This window comes from Strongylocentrotus purpuratus, unplaced genomic scaffold (assembly GCF_000002235.5).
Source record: "Strongylocentrotus purpuratus isolate Spur 01 unplaced genomic scaffold, Spur_5.0 spur5_scaffold_7, whole genome shotgun sequence".
Taxonomy (NCBI): domain Eukaryota; kingdom Metazoa; phylum Echinodermata; class Echinoidea; order Camarodonta; family Strongylocentrotidae; genus Strongylocentrotus; species Strongylocentrotus purpuratus.
The window spans coordinates 23,828,970-23,852,329 of record NW_022145613.1 but is presented as its reverse complement, the minus strand read 5'-3'; the positions used below and the strand labels follow the sequence as shown (position 1 = coordinate 23,852,329).

At 38.6% G+C, this 23,360-nt stretch overlaps 1 protein-coding gene and 1 long non-coding RNA gene across 2 annotated transcripts; both read right to left on the bottom strand.

The window, feature by feature from the left end:
• Positions 1–4,766: 4,766 nt before the first annotated feature.
• LOC105443292 (ABC transporter G family member 21-like) lies at positions 4,767–11,707 on the bottom strand. The gene is made up of 8 exons (XM_030974759.1): positions 11,568–11,707; positions 10,513–10,650; positions 9,788–9,880; positions 9,414–9,549; positions 7,110–7,215; positions 6,561–6,660; positions 5,878–5,945; positions 4,767–5,489 (listed from the first exon to the last, which is right to left on the bottom strand). The coding sequence occupies exons 1-6, from the start codon at positions 11,697–11,699 to the stop codon at positions 6,561–6,563; spliced, it is 705 nt and encodes a 234-aa protein (XP_030830619.1). The 5' UTR covers positions 11,700–11,707; the 3' UTR covers positions 4,767–5,489; positions 5,878–5,945.
• Positions 11,708–15,963: 4,256 nt separating this feature from the next.
• Positions 15,964–18,087, bottom strand: LOC756067. Its single transcript, XR_004062114.1, has 3 exons — positions 18,023–18,087; positions 16,781–16,947; positions 15,964–16,298 (listed from the first exon to the last, which is right to left on the bottom strand). It is a non-coding gene; the product is annotated as an uncharacterized LOC756067 (long non-coding RNA).
• Positions 18,088–23,360: the final 5,273 nt, after the last annotated feature.

Sequence of the window (23,360 nt, the reverse complement as noted above, 5' to 3'; positions counted from 1 at the left end):
AAATTTTATTTTATTGTTTACCGTTTTTTAGAGAAAAAAATGTATTAACTTCAAAACTGGGAAATATCAGCCTAAAGACTGAGGGAGTAAAAAAAAAAGTATTAAAAAAAATAAAAAATTACCATCGACCCATGTTTTGGCACCTAAAGGGCAATACACATCTTTTTTGTTAGGCTTAAAGGCAAATTGCATGCTGATCCTGATGAGCAATCAAACAACTGTGCATCAGTATTGATGAATTAGACCGGGAAAACTTAAATCATTTTATTTCAAAGAGACCAGTATTTTTGTAAAGGTCATGATCAATCCACTGCATATTCATAAATATTTGTTGTGATATGATACATGTATATTTCAAATTTGTATTTGTATATATAGATGTACTTGTATAAAACTAGCTTTTTGAAGGCAACTGATAAACATTAAGCCAGTGGCATTGTGATGTTATTCAATGAGACAAAACCAATGCTTTGGGATGGTCTCAACAGCTAAATTTTCTGTATGTGAAATACAGTGTGAGTCTAATGGGGCGGGAAAGTTGCAATCAATTACAAATTTCAAAAATCAAGCGTAAGTCTTGCAGTTGATCGCAACTCAACTTTCTTGCAACGCCCCATTAGTAAGAAAGAGAAAGAGAGAGAGAGAGAGGGGAGAATAAAAGCTAGATCTAATTAACTCAATTTAATTGTTAAAACTCTAATCCCCCCAAAACCCTAGGAAATTTAGGAGACTAGTGGGGCGTTGCAAGAAACTTGAGTTGCAATCGATTGCAAATATCAGTTGCAGATTTTGCAACTTGCAATCAATCGCAACTTTCTTGCAATGCCCCATAAGGCCTAACAAAAAAGGTGTTGTATTGCCCTTAAGGTACCAAAACATGTGTTAGTCGGTCGGAAATCTTTGTTTTTGTTAAGGCCTAAGAATGTTTATATTCAAAAAGCTAATATAGAATGTATTTTACGGAGATTAATATTGTTCATTAAACTATTGATATACATGTATATGGATTTGTGTTGCACTTGTAATAATGGTGTCGGTATCTTCGCGGTATAGTACGTTCAGATGAGAGAGATATTGGGAGAAAGAGAGAAAGGAAGAGAGAGATAGAGCGAGGGGTGTAGAACGACAGACATTTCATTCCATTTAGGTGCCAACAACGCGTGGATCGGGGGAGGGGGCGAAAGGCCCTTGCCCCCTCTCCCTCCCCCCTCCCCCAGCAAACCTAAATGAGAGAGTAGGAAGGGAAGGAAAAGGGAAAGAGGAGAGAAAGGGAAAGAAAAAAAGAGAAATAATTAAAGGTACAGGAGATCAGTTGCAATTTTCCCCGCCAACAAGGTGTAGATTGGGGGGGGGGGACTTCAAATATTAAACGTGGTTTATTTTTCTAATTCGAAACCGGTGATTTACAAATGTTGGTGAAATGACATAATTTTTCGAGATTTTTTCTCTCACTTTTAAATAGATTATACTTTTTATGCATCTGTTGGAAAATGACAAATTCCTAAATTTACAGTCAGGCAAGAAATATGCTTATTTAGAGGCCTACATATCAGGGCCCGCGGAACGGCGGGGATCGAGGGCCTCGAGTCCCCAATTTTTTTTGAAAAGTATATTAAAGAGAAATAGAAATAAAAGAGAGAAGAAAGAAGAATTATTGACCTGCCAGTGTTGCAAAATAATGAGATATCAAAATATGCTCATCTGACCGTGATTAAATGCCTGAAACCCCTGAGCTTCTAGGGGCAACGCCCCTTGGACCCCACGCCAATTAGTGTCCTGCCAGTGTCACAAATAGGGTATTAAAAAACTGCTCATCTAACCGTAATTAAACGCCTAAAACCCCTGAGCTTCAGAGGTTTTGCCCCCTGGACCCAACCTAAGCCTGACCCCTGGGTGCTCATATGATCATAAGTTATTGCCTAAAACTCTTGAGCTTCCGGAAGCTCCGCCCCTGGACCCCACACCAATAAGTGATCTGAAAGTGTCACAAATAAGGTATCAAAATATGCTCGTCTGACCGTAATTAAATGCCCAGACCCCCTGAGCTTCCGGGGGTTCCACCCCTAGACCCCACTCCAATTTACGCTACGCTCTACCTGATCGTAAATACTTTAGTCTCCCTCCACCCACTTTAAAAAGAACGTTCAGCGGAGCCTGCATGTAAGAGTGGGGTGATGCGGATCAAAAAAACGTTTTTGCTCTTTACGCCACTGCTGGTTGCCATTACGTACTAATATTTGGCTCGCATAATTTCAAATTTGCCCCCCCCCCCCCCAAAGAAATCCTGGATCCGCGCCATGAGTAGAATACAAGTATGTTCCTAGAAATTCCAGCAGAATTTAGTCAATGGCAATAACTTTCTTCTTCATCTGAATTATAAATTATCTTTGTTTCATCATAATAGTCTTTGCTTTATTCATTCACATATCAATACAATATTAGTGACCGGTGTCATAATACTGTCAATACTGTCATCTTAGCAGAAAACAGTTCAAGGATGGTATATGAAAACAAAATGACTAAAAGTATTTTATTCCATAATTTATTCATCACCAATGTTTGTATAACATAGCATAATGTATTCTCTTTGTGCCATGTTTTTTTCTTAATTTTTGAACGCGATCTATCCGGCAGTAAAATAAATAAGTTTGCTTGGAAAATATCACTGAGTTTGATTACAATATGCTTAAAGTAATCTGACAATACCAGCCTGGATAATGGTCTGAGCCCCCTCACTTTTTGAAAAAGTATGTTACAGAGAAAAAGAAACGAAGAGAGAGGGAGAAAAAATAAGTGACCTGCCAATGTCACAAATGAGGTATCAAAATGTGCTCATCTGACCGTAATTAAATGCCTAAAACCCCCGAGCTTTCGGGGCTCTGCCCCCTGGACCCCACCAAGGGACCTAAGGCGGTTCCCTGGATGCTCATCTGACCGTAAGCCCCGAGCTTCCGGGGCTCTGCCCTCTGGACCCCACCAAGGGCCCTAAGACGGCCCCTTGATGCTCATCTGACCGTAATTAAATACCTTAAAACCCCTGAGCTCCCGTGGGCTCTGCCCCCTAGACCCCACAAAGGGCCCTAAGACGGCCCCTGGGGCCAGGAAATCGAGCTTACGATTTGTTGATGTTCTAATTACGTATGCATTCTTTAATCATGTGAACTTGCTCTCGATTGATGGAAATAAACCTTAGCTCATATTTTTTGCAACTGATGGCTAAATTATATAAGATGTAGTTTCAGTGCTCACTACCCCCCCCCCCCCCCCTCCTCCCCCCCCCCCCCCCACTCCTCCCCCCACAGAGCGAATTCTCGACCGGCGCGATTTTCAAATTTTAGGGAGCCAAAAAAAAATATTGCTCACTTTAAGACTCAAAGAAAAGGAAAGCTTGTAACATATGAATATCCTTGGACTTACGACTCAAAGTAAAGGAACAATTGTACCAACTTTTTTTTAGCAGATGTTTCTGCATTTATTGATAATAATAATAGTATATAATATAATTGATTTACATAAAGAGTGACAACTTTAAATACACACACATACAAATGCATATATATATATATATATATGATTGAAAGCTTGAAAGTATAGAGGTAAGTAAAAATAATCAATATAAATGCAGAGGCCAACTATCATAGGCAAGAATGCTTGAGTAGATAGCAGCCGGGAAGGGGGTACATGGCGCTGTTATAGGAGTATGTAGGGGAATAGAGTGTCACGTACAAAGATTTGTTCAGAAAGTATTTGAATAAAAAGTTGAAAGAAATTAAAGAAACAAACAAACAAAATTGCAAGTGTGTGCAAGTGGATGTGTGCAGGTGAAGAAAGTGTTCGATTCGTATTGTTAATGAACTGGTCATCTAAAATTAATTTATATAAACAAACAATCAAAACCTCTAAGACCCTTATAACGTTTTTGAATATGTAGATATTAAACATTTTTTCATCGATGCTTTGAATGAATGTGGAAATCGAATGAGTGTCGTGTAGGATAAGAATGTATATCACTATTGTAAACAAAAATATTTCGAAATGCCAAAGGTATAGTATTTATTCAAAATTTAAACATAAAGATTGCAGTTTGAAAATTGTGAATGTCAGCGATTTGCAATGTTTTTAGTTTACAAAATATTGGATAAGTATGGGCTAAATAATGTGAATGTGTACAAAGAAAAAGACTGGCTATTCTACTTCTCAACTTAAATACAAGATCCTCCGACTTACGACACAAAAGGAACGCTTGTACCATCTGAAAGTTGACATTCTACTTCTCAACTTAAATACGAGATCATTGGACTTACGACACAAAGAAAAGTATTGGCCCGAATTCACAAAGGAGGTTTGTCGACAAACCTTGGTTTTCGTACGTCATATGACGCGTTTTAAAAATTCATAACCTCCTTATTAGTTATCCGATTTTACTCAAACTTTTTTGGATAGGTTTGCCCTTGTTCCTTAAAAGGAAAGTCTACCCCGATAATAAGTCGGGTTTTTTTCGGGGGGTAATTGTCCTCGGGGTGAGGGTGATTGTCAAAGAGGGTAATTTTAAGTGGGATTAATTGTCCTCGGGTGATAATTGTCCTTTGGGGTAATTGTCCTCGGAGCTGGTTGTCCTGGGGGGGGGGGGGGGGGGATTGTCTCGATGGTCATTGGTCGGGGTAACAGTCCTTGGAGTGGTTGTCCTTGGGGGGGGGGTAATTGTCTCGATGGTCATTGGTCAGGGTAACATTCCTCGGGGTGGTTGTCCTGGGGGGGGGGGTAATTGTCTCGTTGGTAATTGGTCGGGGTAACAGTCCTCGGGTGGTTGTCCTTGGGGGGGGGGGAGGGTAATTGTCTCGTTGATAATTGGTCGGGGGTAATCGTCCTAGAACCGATCTTACCTCTCCAATACATTTTTACATCCTTATTACTATGCAAAAAGGAAACACACATAATCCTATATCTAAATAAGGAAATTGTGAACTTATACGTAATTTAAATATAAATCATGTACCTCATCATTCGTTTTTATAATTGCGCACCTTATGTGCAGCCTTAAAGAACTCTCAATCTACACGGCTAGCATTATAGTATCTAGCCTACTTCCAATATATATAGGCCTACATTTGTAAACAAATTAGGCAACATTCTAATGATTACATTCAAGTTCGTGTATCATAAGAATGTACTTAATTCAATATGGAAAGAAAAACGGATACAATATTAAAATGTGTTAGAATTAAGCTCATGGTTTTGTCAAACCAAATTTTATATCCATCTGGGTGGAAATCACTAAGTTTGGATCTTTATAGTAAGGGTTTGCCTTACTTTTGATATTTACGAATTGGAAATACGATTGTTCATGGTAACAGAGATCTAGAGGTCTGGAAGGGAAATCATCGAATTGCCCACTTGAAACGCATCTTCATAGAGAGAACGATGTAAGCCAGTACATGATACCCGACGAGTTGACACAGAATGTACGTCATGTCCTTGTTGAATGCGTTCTATATAGAATGAAATGGGGAGAAAAAACATTTTATACTACCGGCTGTGTAAATCACTCTCTTTCTATCTCTCTGTGTATCTCTCTCCCCTGTCTCTGTCCGTCTCTCTCTCTCTCTCTCTCTCTCTCTCTCTCTCTCTCCTTTCTTTCTTCTTTCTCTCACTCACTCCCAAAAATACAAATAAAGAAAATGGAAGTAAAGAGAGAAAGGGAACATAGGAAAAGGGCACAGGGTAAAGAACGGGGAATAACCACCTCTCGCATTCCATGTTTACGAGTAAGACCGGTGCCCCCCCCCCTTCCCATTATTCAAGTGCCTCCTTTATATGGATGGACTCACGCTACTACACTGTAAACCTTCGTGTTCATTTCAAGAAAATATCACTCACCTGGGAAAGCTCCCAGTGTCTCAAAACTCCCTCTCCATCTTCAAACAGGCACAGTTTACCGTCGCACTCTATATCAAGATTGGAACAAAATGATTTATGCGATACAATAATTATGTTTGAACGAAATTAATGTTATTTATTAATCGCAATTTTATGCATTGCTACGTATCGTCGGTTTGGAACCAAAAGGGCATTACTTTTTAAACTTTTACCCAGAGTTAAAACTCTTCTGGCTCCGAACAGACGATATATGTTGAGAAGGCTTTAAAATATTCCACGATTACAAAAGCTGAACCATAATTTTTAAAGCACCTTTTTTCAGAAAAGTGGGGCAGGGGCGTAGTAAACAAATTATTCTACAAAATTAATATCCAAGTGAAAATGTCATCACAAAAAAAGCAACGAAGAAAAAGGAAATAGAGGCCTACAATGTATATTACAAGGATAAGTAGGCTCCTCCAATATGAAGTGGCAACTGCCCTAATAAGGGTTTGTGATTGCCTCAATTGTTGTCATTTTAACATTCGTGGGGGCTGCAACCTTTAGCCCCCCCCCCCCCCCCCCTTCTCTGTTACTAATATATTTGGTATTTTCTAACTGTCGTATCTATACATTGATGAAATAACCCAATTTCATAACTTTCCGACAGGTTAATGGTTCGGGTTAAGTGAGTCAGAACTTACCTATACCAGAAACACCCTTCCATTGGTTGATAGACAGCAATTCGTATCCCATGGCAGCCAATTAATGGCGAGAATCGGAGCCAGAAACCGGGGCATAGACCTGTTAATCAAATCATTTTTTTTTTAGTTTTTTAATGGGTAGAGGAAAGACATGTGAAAAATGATGCGGCTTTCAGTCCGGAGTATCAATAACAGACTTTTATTATTTATACCCGTCTACCGTTATAATTATTGACCTTAGAAAGATCAGGGAGATGACATGACTACCTTCGATTATATCGTTTCGGCGGATAACTTTTAAAAACTTCAAAATGTTGTGTAAGTCAATAAGAGAGACAATATAAACATAGTAACTATTTTTTAGCATGAATGATCATAATTGTTCCCGTAGATAATTTCCAGGAACGTCAAAATGTTGCGTAATAAATAAGAGACAAAATACAAACATTATTAACTTTTTTTTAATAGCATGAACTTGATGGATGATGTGAGAGAAGGATTAGAATTATCATAATTACAAACAAACCGCAGGGTTCGTTACAAACCTACCCCAGGGTACAGAAGTATCCCCCGGTTACATTGGACAAGATCACACAAGGGATTGCATTCGAGACGGTCTTACCCGGAGCCTCACAGATAGCAGATATCAAGGCATCTATCGATACAAATAAATAACAAAATAAAAGACAACAAAAACAGCAACGATAACAACGAATATCATCATTTGTTTCCTAGTTATTATAAAACTGACACATATCAGAAATATTATTACATGGCTGTAACGATTAAATTCATATGCATGTAGGTTAATAAATGGCAAATATTATTTGATCAACGTCAAGAAGAAAAAAAAGTGATCATGTTCATGGTAGAACCCGTCTTTTACTTTGATTATTTGACTCTTAATTAAGTCACCCCGTCAATTGCAGTTTTTAGCAGTTAATGACTTTCTCAACATGCTTGATAAAACCAACAACAGAATTTCACTTGGGGACTAATGGTTCATAGCTACAGTTGGGCCAAAAGGTATACACATGGTGAAAAATAGTTTTTCCCATATTAAAAAATAAAAAAACACAGAGTAGACTAAAGATTTCCCACCCCCTCCCCCTCCCCCCCCCCAAAAAAAAGACTGGGCCCACGCTTCGACACTGGACCCAAATCAATTATGAACCCAGATTATGTTTTGAGTTGACTGCTTCATTTACTTCATGAAGTGCTGACGCCATCAATCTCCTGAAGTGAGGCAGGACCACTTGATGCAAAATACCCCCATTACCCGAAGCTGCCAACTCCATACTGTGTTGTTAGGGTTGAAGGCCTCTTCTTTCCGTCGTTAAGCATAACGTTGAAGATCACTGTGGCCAAAGAGTTCGATCTTGGTCTCGTCTGTCCTCCCACCTCCCTGGTCTGACCAGAGGATTGTCGCCCAGAAGTCCTTGTCTTTTTGGAAGAGTTCATTAGCAAAAATAATTCGGGCTTTGCGATGATGGTCCTGGAGAAGAGGATTCTTTCTATCTCAAAAGAATTTTAGTCCATGATCGCGGTGGACCCTCAGTACAGTATAGTGGACAACACCTTGGATCCTCAAGCCTTCAAAGTTTGTCGAACATCATCCTTGTGTTTAACTGCACTTTGCAGACAAGTATACGTTCTGTTGGAGTGAGCTTCCGGTTTCTACTCGACCTTGATAGAGTGTACTGTCCCAATTAACATTGTACTTGCGTATGATGGTTTGTACAGATGACCTAGGTATGATGAGAGTCTTCGATATCCCCCCCCCCCCCTCAACGAAGAACCTGCCTTGCGCAAGTCAATAGCACGCTTCAGGATATCCTTGCTATATACTCCTAGTACTTTCCCATGACACCATGTTTGCAATGCTCTTGGACATGTATTAATTAATGTGAACCCTTTTCAATTACGACAATGGTATTCTCATTCTTTCACCTCCTTGCATTTTGTAATGATAAAATTTGAACACTGCTTCAAATGTATAGAGATTTGCATTAATTTGAATTAATTATTATGATTATGGGAATGACATGTTGTCAAATCACATTCTTAAGTAATTTTCACATCACTCATTTAAGTAAAATGCCTTAATAATTTTTAGAAACATAAATTTCTAAAGCCTAATTTAGAAGTCGTAACAAGGGGTTGTATGTAAAACTTTAGAACCTTTGATTTTCTGGAGAAGAAAAACTGTTATAAACTATATATATGTTTCAAAGTGAATATAAATTTATGAAATATAAACTAAGTATATTAGGGAGCATATCCGGACACCTACCCCTTGGACATCCATCTCCCGGATAACCACCCCCAGTCAACTACCCCCTAGGGCAACCACCCTCTAGGACGACTAACCCCAGGACAATTACTCCCCGGACAACTAACCCCTAGGACAACTACCCCCGGACAACTACCCCTTAGGACAACTACCCCCTAGGATAGTTTTCCGGGGGTTGTTGTCCTAGAGGATGATTGTCGTAGGGGGTAGTTGTCTGTGGGAAGTTGTCCGGTGGTAGTTGTCCTAGGGGGGGGGGGGTAGTTGACTGGGGTGGTTATCCGGGGTGGATGTCCAGGGGGTAGGTGTCCTATAGATCCATTAGGGAGATACCCAACTTGTCTGTTCTCATGAGGAGAATAGTTGACCGGAATGTGTGAAGTTGTAAACAAAAATATGAGGACAACTTTTGTCAATGAAACCTTTTGGGCCCAACTGTATATATTTGTATTTGTATTTATTAACATTTATTTCCTTCTCAACAGCACAATATAAACACAATGTATATATATATATATATATATGACGCTGAATTACATACATTATAATGACAAGGTTCTCACCGAATCCGACGTTGATTAGGTAGATGATGATGAGAACTGCAAGATTGATGAAGAAACTGCTAGGATCTCTCTTGAGGCCAACCACGAAATAGATTGATGACACGGAGCCGATCATGAAGATTGTACCAACGATGCTCTTAAAAACAATCATTAAGAAAGAGCATTTAAATATCGGAGGTTGAGGATGGAGATGACAATGTCAGGATGATGTGCTTTGAACACGAGCGCAAGGCAAAGACTTAAACAAAATCAACATAATGCAAGATCAAAGGCCTTGTCTATCACCTATTGGAAAGTAGTAGTCAATGTACGAACATAAGAAGGACGTATTACGTAATCAAACATATATCCATGCCGTTTCTTACTCAACCAACCTGAACGAGGAAGGTAGTGATGTAATATGCACTCAGCTGATATAGGCCATCCTGGTGCTCTCGAATAAGTAGCGGTAGATCCTTCGGCAGAACCTGGTGGTAAAAAACAAAATTCCAGAAATTCTGATCAAGAATATTCGTAGCCAGGATTCAACTCGTACGTAGATGATAGATCCTTACGTCTGGTCACAGCCATAACAGGGTTCAAATGTCAACACGAACGCCCCCCCCCCCCCCCCCTCCTCATAATTACGTTTTTATAGACGTGTATCTGTCAAAAATTGATTCAGGTTTTTGGAACTGACCTATCTGAAAGACGTTATTCAGTTTCGTAAAGGGGTCCGTTAAAGTAAGTTTCTAGGTGAAAACAAATAGCTTTATAGGCTTACCACTGACGGTTCCACTAGACCAACTCACATCAGCCTAAATAATGAAACATTACGAATGAATTCCTTAAGCTATATTAAGAATAATAAATTGCATAGTCCAGATTGGGGATAATGTCCCCCTCCCTTTGGCTGATTTTCTGCACGTCCCCCAAATATTAACGTGTTTTTAAACGTTTTTTTTTCCCGGGGCGGGGGGCCGGGCCGAGAGAGGAGATCACAGAGAAAATTAAATAGGATGGGTACTACCATAGAAACCATATACATATTGGAAAAATAGGGGCGTTGCAAATAATTGGGCTGTCGGGAACAATATGGATAAAATAAAGCATCGTTTACCGCAAGCACTAGGAGTGAATTCCAGATGATGAAGAAGGATGCAAGGAGAAAGAGAAGACCCTGGATGTTGTTAGCACGAGATACAGTGTAGGTCTCCTCCAGGTGCACGTAGGACATCTGAATTAACACACATGCCACCTGTTCGGGGAAGACAACAAATATAAACCGAAACAAACAGAGAAAGGTGGTGTTATACCCTAGTCACACAGAGACGACCGACCCCAGACCCAATAATACATAGAATAAAAATGTACATTTTCGCGAACGGTCGGTTTGCAGTCGGCCTTAGCTGCGGCGTGACTGAGGTATAACGGTTACCCAATTAGTAACAATGAAGAGTCACCATTATTTCGATGATATGGGATAGTCTACACGACAGTAATGCAGGCTGTAGGTTTATCTCGTAAGAATACGAACTTTCCTGTCAATTCCCCGAGGATAGTTCTTTCATTACAGTTAGAAAGCTTTCATATACAAAGAGGCCTATAAGAATGACAAAAGCAATCTGAGAAAATCGAAACAGTTTCGTATATCTGAGGTATAAAATCTGTTCACCCCTGCCGTCTGTTGTGTATTAATTATATACAAAATAAAAACAATATACAAACTATGACATTTCGTACTTGGACTGAACAAATAATGTTATCAACATGCTTCAAAAGTATAACAATTATTGTTTGAAGTTATAATTAAAATATTACCTCCTTTGAGAGTTCAAGTTTTCCTAATTTCTTCCATTGCTTGTTAAAGACATGATGGTGAAAAAATAACATATAGAGTTGATCTTTCCCTTACGAAGGACATAGAATCGGAAAAGCCGTTGAGGATAGAAAAAGAAACAAGAATTACGCACAACCTTTTCTTTAGCAAGGTTGTCTGGGGAGGGCTGGTGGAATTCCGGAAGCCATGTTCGTCAACAAATACGACACAATCTTTTTTTTGTCCTTCTTCTCCTCCTCTCCCCCCCCCTTTTTTTTTCTTCTTTTGTTCGATCCAACATGGGTTTGGCCCCTAACTTTAAAGTATTTACATCAAGTCATAGGGCGGAGACTTACCCCTATGAGTATGATACGGAGAATGTTGAGTTTAGGATCACGCGAAACACCCACTGAACTTCGCCAGAAAAGATAGACGAACTGTTTAAACCAAGGCAGCTGACTGATTTGAAAATAATGAAGGTTAAACATCAGCGGTTCATCAGTAGTCAATAGGTAATTTGTCAAGTAATTCTTGTCATAATTAGACGCATATCTTCTAATAACAATACAAAATAATAACAACTAAAAAAACAATGATAATAACTTTTAAATATTTACATCAAGTCATAATAACCCTTCTGTGACAAAATTAAATCAAATTAGAATTGCACTAACTGATTTTAATTGCTAATAAGATTATTGGGGGGGGGGAGTATCAGTGAACCTTCTTTTTATAATATTGAAGATGACTAAAACAAATGCAACAAACATTCCCAAAAGTTAAACCTGAACGTAGGTAAGTTTTATGTGTAACCCTGGGCCAGAAATAACAAAGTTATGTTTGCTTGCATTTCCATAATTTAACTAAATGAATTCGTTTTCACTGGCTGCGTGCCGTAGCAACAAACATAGTTGACAAAAGACTTAACTCCGTTTCGTCGCGATCAGCCATGCATGGAGTATATCGTCTTCTGTGTGCATGGCTGATCGTGAAATATGCATCATTATGAAAGAGGAGGATTTAGGCTTTACGAATATGTGTCATTTATTAATCATAATTGTGATTAAGTTATGATAAAACATCGATAATTCTGGGTTTCGCTTTTTTCTGGGAAGCACTGTATAATATGAAGATCGATGTCTAATGAGAACATGATAATGTACCCACGCGGTGACGTGGTTTTGGTGTCACAACGTAAATATGTTTAACCCTGTTTTCATATTCTGATAACAAACATGTGTGCTTTGTCATGTGTGTGCCTCTGCACAAGTGTGTGGTATTGAAACATTATAAGATGATGACGTGGATCCTAATCATAAGATTGGTTGAAAGCGTACACGTGACCAGGCATTTATATTGCCTAACGCGTAATTTGGATAATGACCGGTCATTATCCCATTCTAATGACCGGTCATTAGTAAAATCATGTTATAAAACATCATTTCATATGACAAATAAAACAAAATCTTATAAAACAAATAATAAACACAGTATTTTGTTCGGGCATGAGTGAAATTACACACACTCGGTACCTTCAAAACAGTCCAAACACCCTCAGCTACCGCCCCGGGCGTGTTAGGCTGTTCCAAAGATACCTTGTGTGGGTAATTCTCACTAATGCCCTCACTGCTGTGTATTATTTGTATAATAACCTGTAAATGTGAACATGATAAGTAAAATTAAAATCTTACCAGGTATCCGCGTCTTCTCTTATCAACGATTCCTGCAATACGAAAATATATTGAGATTAAGGACTGGTAGCCCTAGTTGTACAGACAGAACCGTCACATTTTGATGACCTAAAATCTCTCTTTTATCACCCCTTTTATGTTTTCGAAAGTAGAACAGACACTTTACTAACTTTAGGTCATGTGAAAAATGTTGTTGACCCATAATGTATCAAGCATGTCTTTCCAGTGGGAAAGGGTGATATATTGGATGTTTAGACAATGCCTTTTGCACACACACAAAACTATGATCATCGCATATAATTATAACTCATTTTGTATTATCCCATTTTTATCAAACTTTTCACTATTCATTCTTTTGTGTCTGGCCGAGCCAACTTTTTTTTTTTATTTGAGGAGGGTGAATTCCCTTCTAAACAAGCACCAAATAATGGTTCTGGCGCATGTTAAAAACGGGTAGACGCTAGGTTTTTATCTCCTGTTCTCAAAATGTTGCACTGGTTGCCAATCCACAAGCGCATAAAATTCAAAGTCCTTCTCCTCGCATGAAAGACTGTAAATGGATCGGCACCAAACTATTTACAAAACCTTGTTATGCCTTATACACCAGCTCGTAGTCTTAGATCATTACACCAGCATCTTCTTTAGATCCCCAAGACGCGAACAGTCTGTGGTGAGAGGGCCTTTTCAGCTGCAGCACCTTCTCTTTGGAATAATTTACCATTAAATTTGAGAATCATAACTTCTTTAGAGACCTTTAAATCCAAAGTGATTTTTTTTTTTTTAAAGCAATACCTGTACTTGGCACTATGACACTCATCCAAACTCTCTCATTCTTTCTATTTTTTCATTCCAAATACATTTCTCCCCTTTCTCTCGCTCTCTCTCTCTGTCTCTCTCTCTCTCTGTCTGTCTCTCTCTGCTCTATCTCTCTCTCTCTCTCTCTTGCTCTCTCTCTCTCCTTCTCAGACCCATTGGCCCGAATTGACAAAGGAGGTTTGTCGACAAACCTTGGTTTTCGTGCGTCATATGACGCGTTTTGACGCGTTTTTTTACAAACCTGGTTTGTAAAAACGCGTCGAAATGCGTCATAATTATGACGACGAAAACCAAGATTTGTCGACAAACCTCCTTTGTGAATTCGGGCCAATGACTCTTATCGACATTATTGAGTTTATGAGGGTGACTACTGTTTCCTTGTGTCTGTAAGATTAGTTGTTAGTTTTAATTATTACGTTTTTCACCCGGCCCCCCCACTCAGGTTTCGAAATGACCGCATGCGTGTTGCCAAAATGTCCGGTAAAGGGGTACTTTTCGTGCGACAAAGTCCGGCCCGAGAATTGTAAAAAAAGGGGTGTATTTGACTTTTCACCCGGAGATTTCTTTAAAAGGGGGGTGTTTTTTCTTTTTTTTTCTCTCATCTCTTTGGACTCCTGAGAAATTATTCCGAATTTAGGGGGGTACATTGAGCATTTTTCCTGATTTAGGGGGTCTCCAAGGCAGGAAAATCCCGCGAAAAGCCCGCGAAAAGCCCGCGAAAAGCCCGCGAAAGGGGGGTTCGGAAATGTTGGCAGTCCTCAGATAGGGGGTGCTTTCAAAAAGAGGGAACGAGCATATGCGTACCCTAAATAACACTGAGTGGGGGGGGGGGGGGCCGGGGTTTTTCACAACTTAGAATGATCATAAGATTTTTTTATTTGTACACTGAAATATGAAATCTCTGCCAAAGTGTATCAGTATCTTATTGATACCGTTGATGTTTAACATTCACTTCAAGCATTTTTTGAATTGTGCTATTTTTTTCTTGCTTTTTCAAAGAATGTATACAAGGAAGAGCAATACAAGTTTTCCATATAATATATCTGTGATATTCTTCCCCTAAAACACCTTGCACATAACAATAGTACAAACCTGAAGAAGATTTTAAAAAAAGTTACCTCATCTTTCCCCTTCCTTGCTTTTTCTAAGTCGTATTCTATCTTCGAAATTGTAGGGAAACATAATTCATCAAAAGTGTCAGCGATGTCCTTCAGAGATCAGTAAGAGAAAAGGATACAGGCATTTAAGAAATGACATACACCGTTTTAAAACATGCAAAGTTGTACATCTAATGCGTTGGAATCACTTAGCCGTTTAGAATTTGTGAAGTCTATGCATCAATTCGAAAATGAGTCTTTTTCTCTCCTTCTTATTACTAATAATCATGATGTAGTTTGCAAGTAAGTCGTTGTACGTAACGGTGTCTGTAATATGAGACTACATTTACCTGACAATAGGCTATGTACTTCGGCCGCTACCGTCAGGCGCGGATCCACGGGGGGGGGGGGGGCGACGGGCCCGCCCCCCTGGTAACAAAAAAAAAATTCTCACGAATTAGGCACCAAAAAAGGTGCTCTAAATTGGGTAATCAATGGAAATGGGCCTTTCGGGGGCGTAACCTTAACACAAATTAACATAACATATAGTTATATAACATATAGTTTTTAGAATACCACCCTTGACGTAAAATATGCTTATAAGAATTCTCGCAATCGATATCGCGTGACCGAGAATAGACACAATTAGTTCACGACCGCAATATTAAATCGGAAAAATCAAACCATACCATATGGTTTTTGTTTTTTTGTTCTTGGGTAAATGCATTTCCTCTATATGGCATTGTTTTAATTTGATGAATTGAGATTAAATTAATTTTCTGTAAATGTGCGGGTATGATTAATTAGGCCTACTACTAATATTAATTACACGTATATTTACTACAAATCCGGTCCATATAAATAGCTAACCCTGAATTGTACAATTAAAAAAGAAATGCATATAACAATACATAATAATACTATACCTACTTATTACAAGGGGGAAATGAAAGGCAATTAGGCATGGTAGATGTGGGGAATATATTACATTCTGTCTTTCTATCTATCTTGGTATCTTTTCAGTTCAAATAGGTTGATTACAACCTTGTTCCACACATCTTTGTCGTCCGCCCTCCTAGTAAATTCTTGCAGTGTCATTCCCCTCCGGGTCTTTAACCATTTTCGTGCGGGACATACTGTACGGAACTATACCCAATACATCAAGGATCTTTCCTATTTTTCTCTAGATAAAATAAACTGATAAAGGCTCATGCCTTATGGATTTAACCGGACTAAAAACAGCCTATGTCATTATACCGTCTCTGTATTATGATTTTTTTGACCGAATTAAATGTTTTTTGTTCTTACACTGAGGCGGGCCAGTAAAGCTTCCTCTTTACCAGGCTTAATGGCTAGGACGTCGATAAAGAAGTCCGCTGGCGAAAAGGTATCAGGGCAAGCATAACCGATATACGAGAAGTAGCCGACAGCCTCAGTTCTAGCGCCAAAATAAGCGCACCGGCCTTCTGCGAGTAGGAATAAACTGTTTAAAAGAAGATAACAAAAGGTTGAGTAACTTGTTAGATTTTACCTGTAACATTTTTACTCCTGACATTTTTACGTCTGCTATTTTACCCTTGAGGCTTGACATATTGACCTCTGACATTTTTTTAAACCGAACCATTTACTAAAGGATGGGGGGGGGGGGGTGAGAGCACATTTTTGTTTTGTGTCCCGGAAATTGAAAAATTATGCCGACGGATATTTCGTTCAGTAGGGGGGCGGGTGGTAAGGTCACTTTTTTTGTCACCCTTTAATTTTAAAAAAAATGAGGGGGGTATTCCTCCAAAACACACACATTAAAAAAATGAGGGGGGTAACCCCGCTCCCCCCCCCCCCCCACCCCCGCCCCCCTGCGTAAGCGCCTGACACCAGTATAGAACCCCAAATCTACTACGGCGCAAAATATATCTTGGTGATTCCTTTTGGAGTTAGGAAGAAAAGAATGTGGTAACAGATTCTTACGTATCAAAGATGTTGAAGACCTGAGATGAGGGCTGGTGGATTGTGCAAATGATATTGTACCCAATGTCACACAGAGATCGTAGAGTGAGAATCAAGAAATAGGCCACACTTGAGTCTAGCCCAGTCGTTGGCTCGTCCAGTAGTAGCACTCGCCGTTCCGAAAACATCTAATAAAAAAGAATCATGGTAACCATCTTTTTTTTTGGTCCAAATTACCATCCACTATGGTAACCATGGTATCAAACAATGAAATTCATTGTTTTATAAACCTATGTTTATCATTGTTTGATACCATGGGTACCATGGTTACCATGGTGGATGGTGATTTGGAGAGAAAAAACATGGTTATCATATGGTTCTTTTTAATAAGGGATATAAACACGTGTAATAATGGCATGATGCTATCTCAATTGCTGTGTATTGGTCCTTTTAGTATGGAGATATTTCAAGCGTAAAGCCACCATTTTAAGAAAATCCGAAGAGTTAATGTAAATTATATGGCTTCCTCCATGTCCACAGAATGATGAACAAGAAAAGGGCCCGAATTCACAAAGGAGGTTTGTCGACAAACCGAGGTTTATATACGTCATATGACGCGTTTTGACGCGTTTTTTTACAAACCTGGTTTGTAAATAACAAAAGGAGGTTTGTCGAAACAGAAGGAGGTTTGTCGACAAACCTATTTTGTGAATGCGGGCCATAGTGTTTAAGCAACAATGTCAAACAAACAATTTATGCTTTCTGTATAATTATATGAACAAACGCGGAATCTTTCTCTCTCTCTCTCTCTCTTTCTTTTCAACAAGGTATCAAAAGTCAAAACATATCCATTTCAATACATGATGTATCCCCAAGAGTTACTGTAGCGAAATTCATCTTCTTCCAATTTACGAAAATATATTAAAAAAGAACATATTTGTTAAAATATTGCCCAGCATAACCAAAATAACAAACGATCATTTTTCTTCGTTTCAGCAATCCATGTACGACCAAAAAACGTTTGAAAAAAAATGGGATTACCTGGCTTGCCTGGATGGGTAAGCTCCATCTCCCTCTACCCCTCTCTCTCCCTCCCTCTCTCTCTCTCTCTCTCTCTCTCTCTCACACACACACACACACACACCCCCCCTCCCCCCACACACACACCCACACTTACACATACTTCTTCTGCTCCCTCTTTTCTTTTTCCTCTTCTTTTTCTCTCCATTTTTATTTATCCTGTTTTCAGGAACTTTTACGTACCTTGCAAGCTACGGAAACCCTCTTTCTTTCGCTTCCAGAAATGCGACTGTGGCCGACATCAATCAGTGAATCAGCACATTCTAGAAGGGAAAACTGTCCGCCACAACGTGTAAAATTTAACGGGAAAGTAGCAATGCGAAAAGTAAAGATCTGGTGAAGGTGGTAGACTTAAACAATACTTTGGCCCTGGTGACCAGTCCACCTTACCTTGATAAACTCAACTAGCCTTCAACGAAAGTAATCGACCGGCCCTGAACCACCAAATCGAAGGCTTCACACGAAAAGTTTCTATTGCCAGTCCGAGCCCTTCACAAATATTTAAAAATATGACGAGATCCGGAAAATTTAAGATGCAATTTGGGTCACATTTTTCCATCCCCGACCAGGAATATAAAACCATTTAATCTACCGAAAATATCAGAATGCGACCCCTCTCGACAACGTTAATAGAAAAGCGACAAAACGTTACTTTGGAAATACATGCTATAGTGAAAATCACTGTTGGTCCTGGCCCGTTATTATATTTTTCCACTGGAAACACCCTAATTACATGAATATAAACTGATTAATAAGCTGTATGACGAACTTTTCAGAAACGCATCACCTGCGATAATATCACCCACAGTTTAATGATTAGTCATTGTTACTCAGATTATCTTTGGCTGACTAGCAGAAAACCTAAATGTGCTTTATTATAGTTAGACTAGCAAATGTTGAGTGTCATTCATCTCTTCACTATACCTTGCACAGAAGTTCATCCACCTTGTCTTCGATTTGTCGAGAGTTCAACTTGCCCAAAGTGAGAGTAGCCTAATGATAATAAAGTAATCATGAACAACAGAAGCCTGTATATACACTATTGCAGATATCATGCGAGCAAGCAAGAGAGCATAATATCGAACAGGCCTTTGCTAAATCTTAATGACAGACAGACAATAAGAGACGTAGTTACAGCTCAGTCTGACACATGTCTGACACGGCCGGTTGTAGCAACCACTCCAAAGATCAAGATTTAATTTAGGAACTTTGAATTTATCTTGACCGATATAAGGAGACACGAACGAGCGGAGCTCAATTGATGCTATTTGTAAGACCTGTGTTCCGTTGCACAAAACTTACCATTGGTGGCAAAGTTACCATCAACGGTAAGTTATTTGCAACGGGGCCTAATACTTCATAATTGTCTTTTGCTATTAGGGTAGGTGTAGGGAATTGGAGACCCTTAAGCACATTTGCATAATTTATATAAACATGAACATGTTACACATACGGAAAGTTTTGTATTCTCTTCAGTAACTTCTTCTCTTTATTTGGTAACAAAATTGTGGTAATGATGTAACTGATTAATAAGATAACAATGATTAATGACGTCATCACCAAAGGTCTGTCATTATCTGCATGTGTAGGTAATAATGGACAGTTACAAATCAAGACATTTTAAGTACAATCTGAATGAAAATGGGATTGTTATAGTTAGTTCAAACACTTTTTGAAAGAGATACATGTAGACAATGAACTTACTGTAATTTTGAAACGATTTTAAAACAATGTGGCCTACTTGGGATACTCCCAAAACCTGTTTTGTATACAAACAAAGGTTTACAGTCTGTACAGTATAAACCAGCTCGCTGATCTCACTTTTACATTTATATCGACCTCGTGAGTCTCCTCATTCTATAATACATCCCAAGTTGGCCACCCAATATTCAAATGTGCATCTTCCTTTTTTATCTTCATATATCAAATTGAAATCCAACTACATTGTATCACATACATCTGTGAATCTTGATGTACACCCCTCTTTCTTTTTTATTTTTTCTCTCTCTCTCTCTCTTTTCCCCTTTACCAATATTTGTTCCACCATATTCGTATTATTATGTATCCATTGAGGGTAGTCATGCTATCAAGCTTTGCTCACTTTGCCAACCCTCCTGTTTGATGTTTTCGATTAGTTACTTTGTTCGAATTATATTCTTTTGAAATGTGTAAAATTTTCAATGTTTTGTTTGTTATATATTTGTAAAAATGCAAAAGAAAAAAAAAATCAAACAGAAATAAATAAATCAAATGTGGCCCAAAATATTTCTGTACATGGACAACTAACCAACCAGCATCGGTTCATTGACTGTCCTCGGCATACTCGACATTCACAACAAACGACCCCCATCTTGGACCTGGTGTCCCCCATTTCCTGCACACATTTCTGATCAGACACCATTCATAATGTGCATTGCAACACCCATTCACAACACACAATGGCCATAAGATTTCTGTGATGGTTGGCACACTTTATAAACTTCCTTTTAAAACTACTTTTTAAGAGCCACCTCTAAATATCTGCATACACCACAATATTCAGTCAAAATTGTGTTTTTATATTAGAGCGAAATTTTACGATTAAAATTGCTTACCTTGGTCAATTTTGCCAATTTTCTCGAAAAAAGAACGCATTTTAGTCTTCGACATGAATTGGATATACGCAGTAGTGTTGTTAAAGGCCACAGATGGCTCTATAGCAATATTGAAGCCAACACGAACAGACAGTGTTGGGTTCAAGCTTGGTGGTCTCCTATTCCCTACACCTACCCTATGCTAAAATTATAATTTTCTTGGAGTTTCGGGATAAAAAATGTACGGTGAATGGGGGGGGGGGAGTCAGAATTAAGATGTTCCAAATGCAATGCTAAAGAGGCTTATCCCCCGATTAAAAGCATTTCAAGTTTATATCGGTTTTGAACATGAATGTTATTAAAATTGTATATAACAGGAATACAAGGGCCTAGGTAGGGCCAATATTAACAATTTTTCGTTTGCTGTAATTAAAACAAAATCGAGCAAAACTACTTGAATCAATAATTAATCTCATATCTTTTCAGAAAACATTTGCACTCGCCCTTTTAGTTTGTTATCGACAGTTTATGAAGTACAAGCCATGACGACAACCTATAGGCGTATTACATTAAATATGCAGTAGAAGAAGACAAATGAAATAAGATAAAGTGGAAACAAACCGAGAAGGTAAGATACTCTCGCACAGTCAGCGTCGACGGCAGTAAATCATTTTGCTGAACGTAGCCGATCAATTCTCCCACCGAGGCGTCAATTTTAGACATCGGTCCTCCATTCAACAGCACGTCACCACTCACGGCTAAATCACTAGTGCGTCGCCTCGAAAGAACGTTTAGCAGAGTCGTTTTACCCGCGCCACTGGGAAAGTGGTAACAGAATACTCAATATTCAGTAGTGTTCAAGTGAAATCAATTTATCATTGAAAGCATCGATTATATTTTGTCAGCTATCCTTTGATTAAAGGGGTGAAACTTGATGCCATTTTGATCGTATGTGCATGATATAAAATGTTAGCTACTCGATCCCGATTTTTGATTTCATATAATAATAGGTAAAATTACTCGAAGCTTAAAGCCAAAAGGGAGCATGTTCTACGGGAGGCTCCATTGAAGATGATGTTGTGTGTGTATTCAATAAACGTGTATCAACTAAATCATATGTGCACTGAAATAGCTTTGCATATATAATTTCGGCCCATTTGCTGTAACGAATATTACATCTATTAAAAGTTTCAGACGACTCTCTGTGAACATGATATTTTGTCATTACCACAAAATGAAGCTAATCATAAATGATACACAGACATAGAGAAGAGTGCTAGATAAGGGCAAGTTCAACATGTTGGATAGTATGATAACTTTACCTTGCACCCATGAGTGCCATCAACTTTCCAGGACGTGCTACTCCTGAAACTAAACAGAGGAAGAGATGGGATACAATGTACAAATAGAGACATGATGTTTTTCTTAAAAAAAGGATAATGAATAACAAAGCACGTTCAATAAGATTATAACTTTCACTATACAAGGAAATTTGAATTCAGTTTGTTATCCTTCAAAATGAAAGAAATCTGTTTTAATCCTCAAAAGGATTACCCAAAAAACATTACTTTATTCCAGTAAATATCCAGTGATACCAAAAATCTCATTCCTGAAGATATGACAGAAATTCGATTTGATTTGATTGATTTCTATATCATCTTGTCAAACAATGCGAATGAATGTGATATTAATACTGGTTTGTGTTCAATTCAGTATAAGGATAGGAAAGTAAGTTACATGCTTATTAATGCATAGTTAATATGAATTATATAACATGATATAGGATTGAGCCAAATGGTAAGCATGGGGAAAAACACTGCTAAGTTTCCAACTACAAATAGAATTGATGGTGCAGGTTCAATTAAGATAAATCTTTTTGCAGCTAAAAGTGTAATGGCTAGTCCTTAAATATCGAAATGAAATCGTCATTATACTAGTGCATGCTAAGAGGAAATAAATCAGGGGTATCGAGAAATTGAGGGTGGGGTTGGAGGGCGTTACCTCCTTTCAGTATCTGCTTTTCGTTTGTTTTTTGCTGTCCTCTGCAATGTTCTCCCCAGGACCGTTTCGGGTAGAACGTCACGTCAATGTTGTCCCATGCAAGAGAGAGCTGCTTGTTCGGGGGAATGGGCCGTAACGACTGCACCGAGAGATTTCGCATTGCCATATCAAAGGTCTGCTCTATAAAGTGGGATTTCAATGAGATAACTTTACGTTTTTATCTAGCTGCTTGCGATATGAACTTGTCAACCAAGTCAAACTATTTCACGCAATCGCAAAGAATTCCGGAAAGTTATCCTAAGTCAATGTCAAAGCACTGTCCATCGCTCTCTGAAATGTGCAGAAATAACCATGATGTATTTCAAATTCCAAACATGATTTCAAAAGATTATACAAATATATTGTCCTTTGATTCATTTTCAAAAGTCTTAGCGATAAGTGATAATTCCATCCAACCATGGAAACACATTACGTTTTTTTTGTTTAAGCACACTATTTATCACTTTAAATGGATCAATATACTTCCAGCCGACGATTTCCATTCCACACTTGTATCACAGCCTGACACGCAGAAAAAGACACCCCCATTCCCCCAGCTCACGACCCCAACCCATTTTCATTGAAAATAAGTGGATGTAGATAAATCCCTACCAGCAAGAGTATATTAAGCACTGATCTCAATGAAGTGGATGGGTGTGTGTGGGGGAGGGTTGCGTCTGGGCGTGTGGGTGCGCGTGAATGCACATGCGGTTGCGGTAAATTTAAAAAGAAAAAGAAAAAAAGAAGATTAATGTAATAATTTCATTAAGGTTCCACTAAGGTTCTATCGAGGTTCGATCTGTGCATTAAAGGTAAAGACCAGTTTAGGAAACACCCCCTCTCAAAAAATGAAATGGAAGCTCTTATTACCATTCATGTGAAAGAATATGTTTTGACTAATACGTGGT

Coding starts and splice junctions, on each gene's coding strand:
- LOC105443292 (XM_030974759.1), bottom strand. CDS start 11,699: ATGTTTAACCTTCATTATTTTCAAATCAGTCAGCTGCCTTGGTTTAAA. Junction 7,216..9,413: donor CCTAATCAACGTCGGATTCG/GTGAGAACCTTG, acceptor TTGTATCGATAG/ATGCCTTGATATCTGCTATC. Junction 6,661..7,109: donor GGATACTTCTGTACCCTGGG/GTAGGTTTGTAA, acceptor TTTGATTAACAG/GTCTATGCCCCGGTTTCTGG.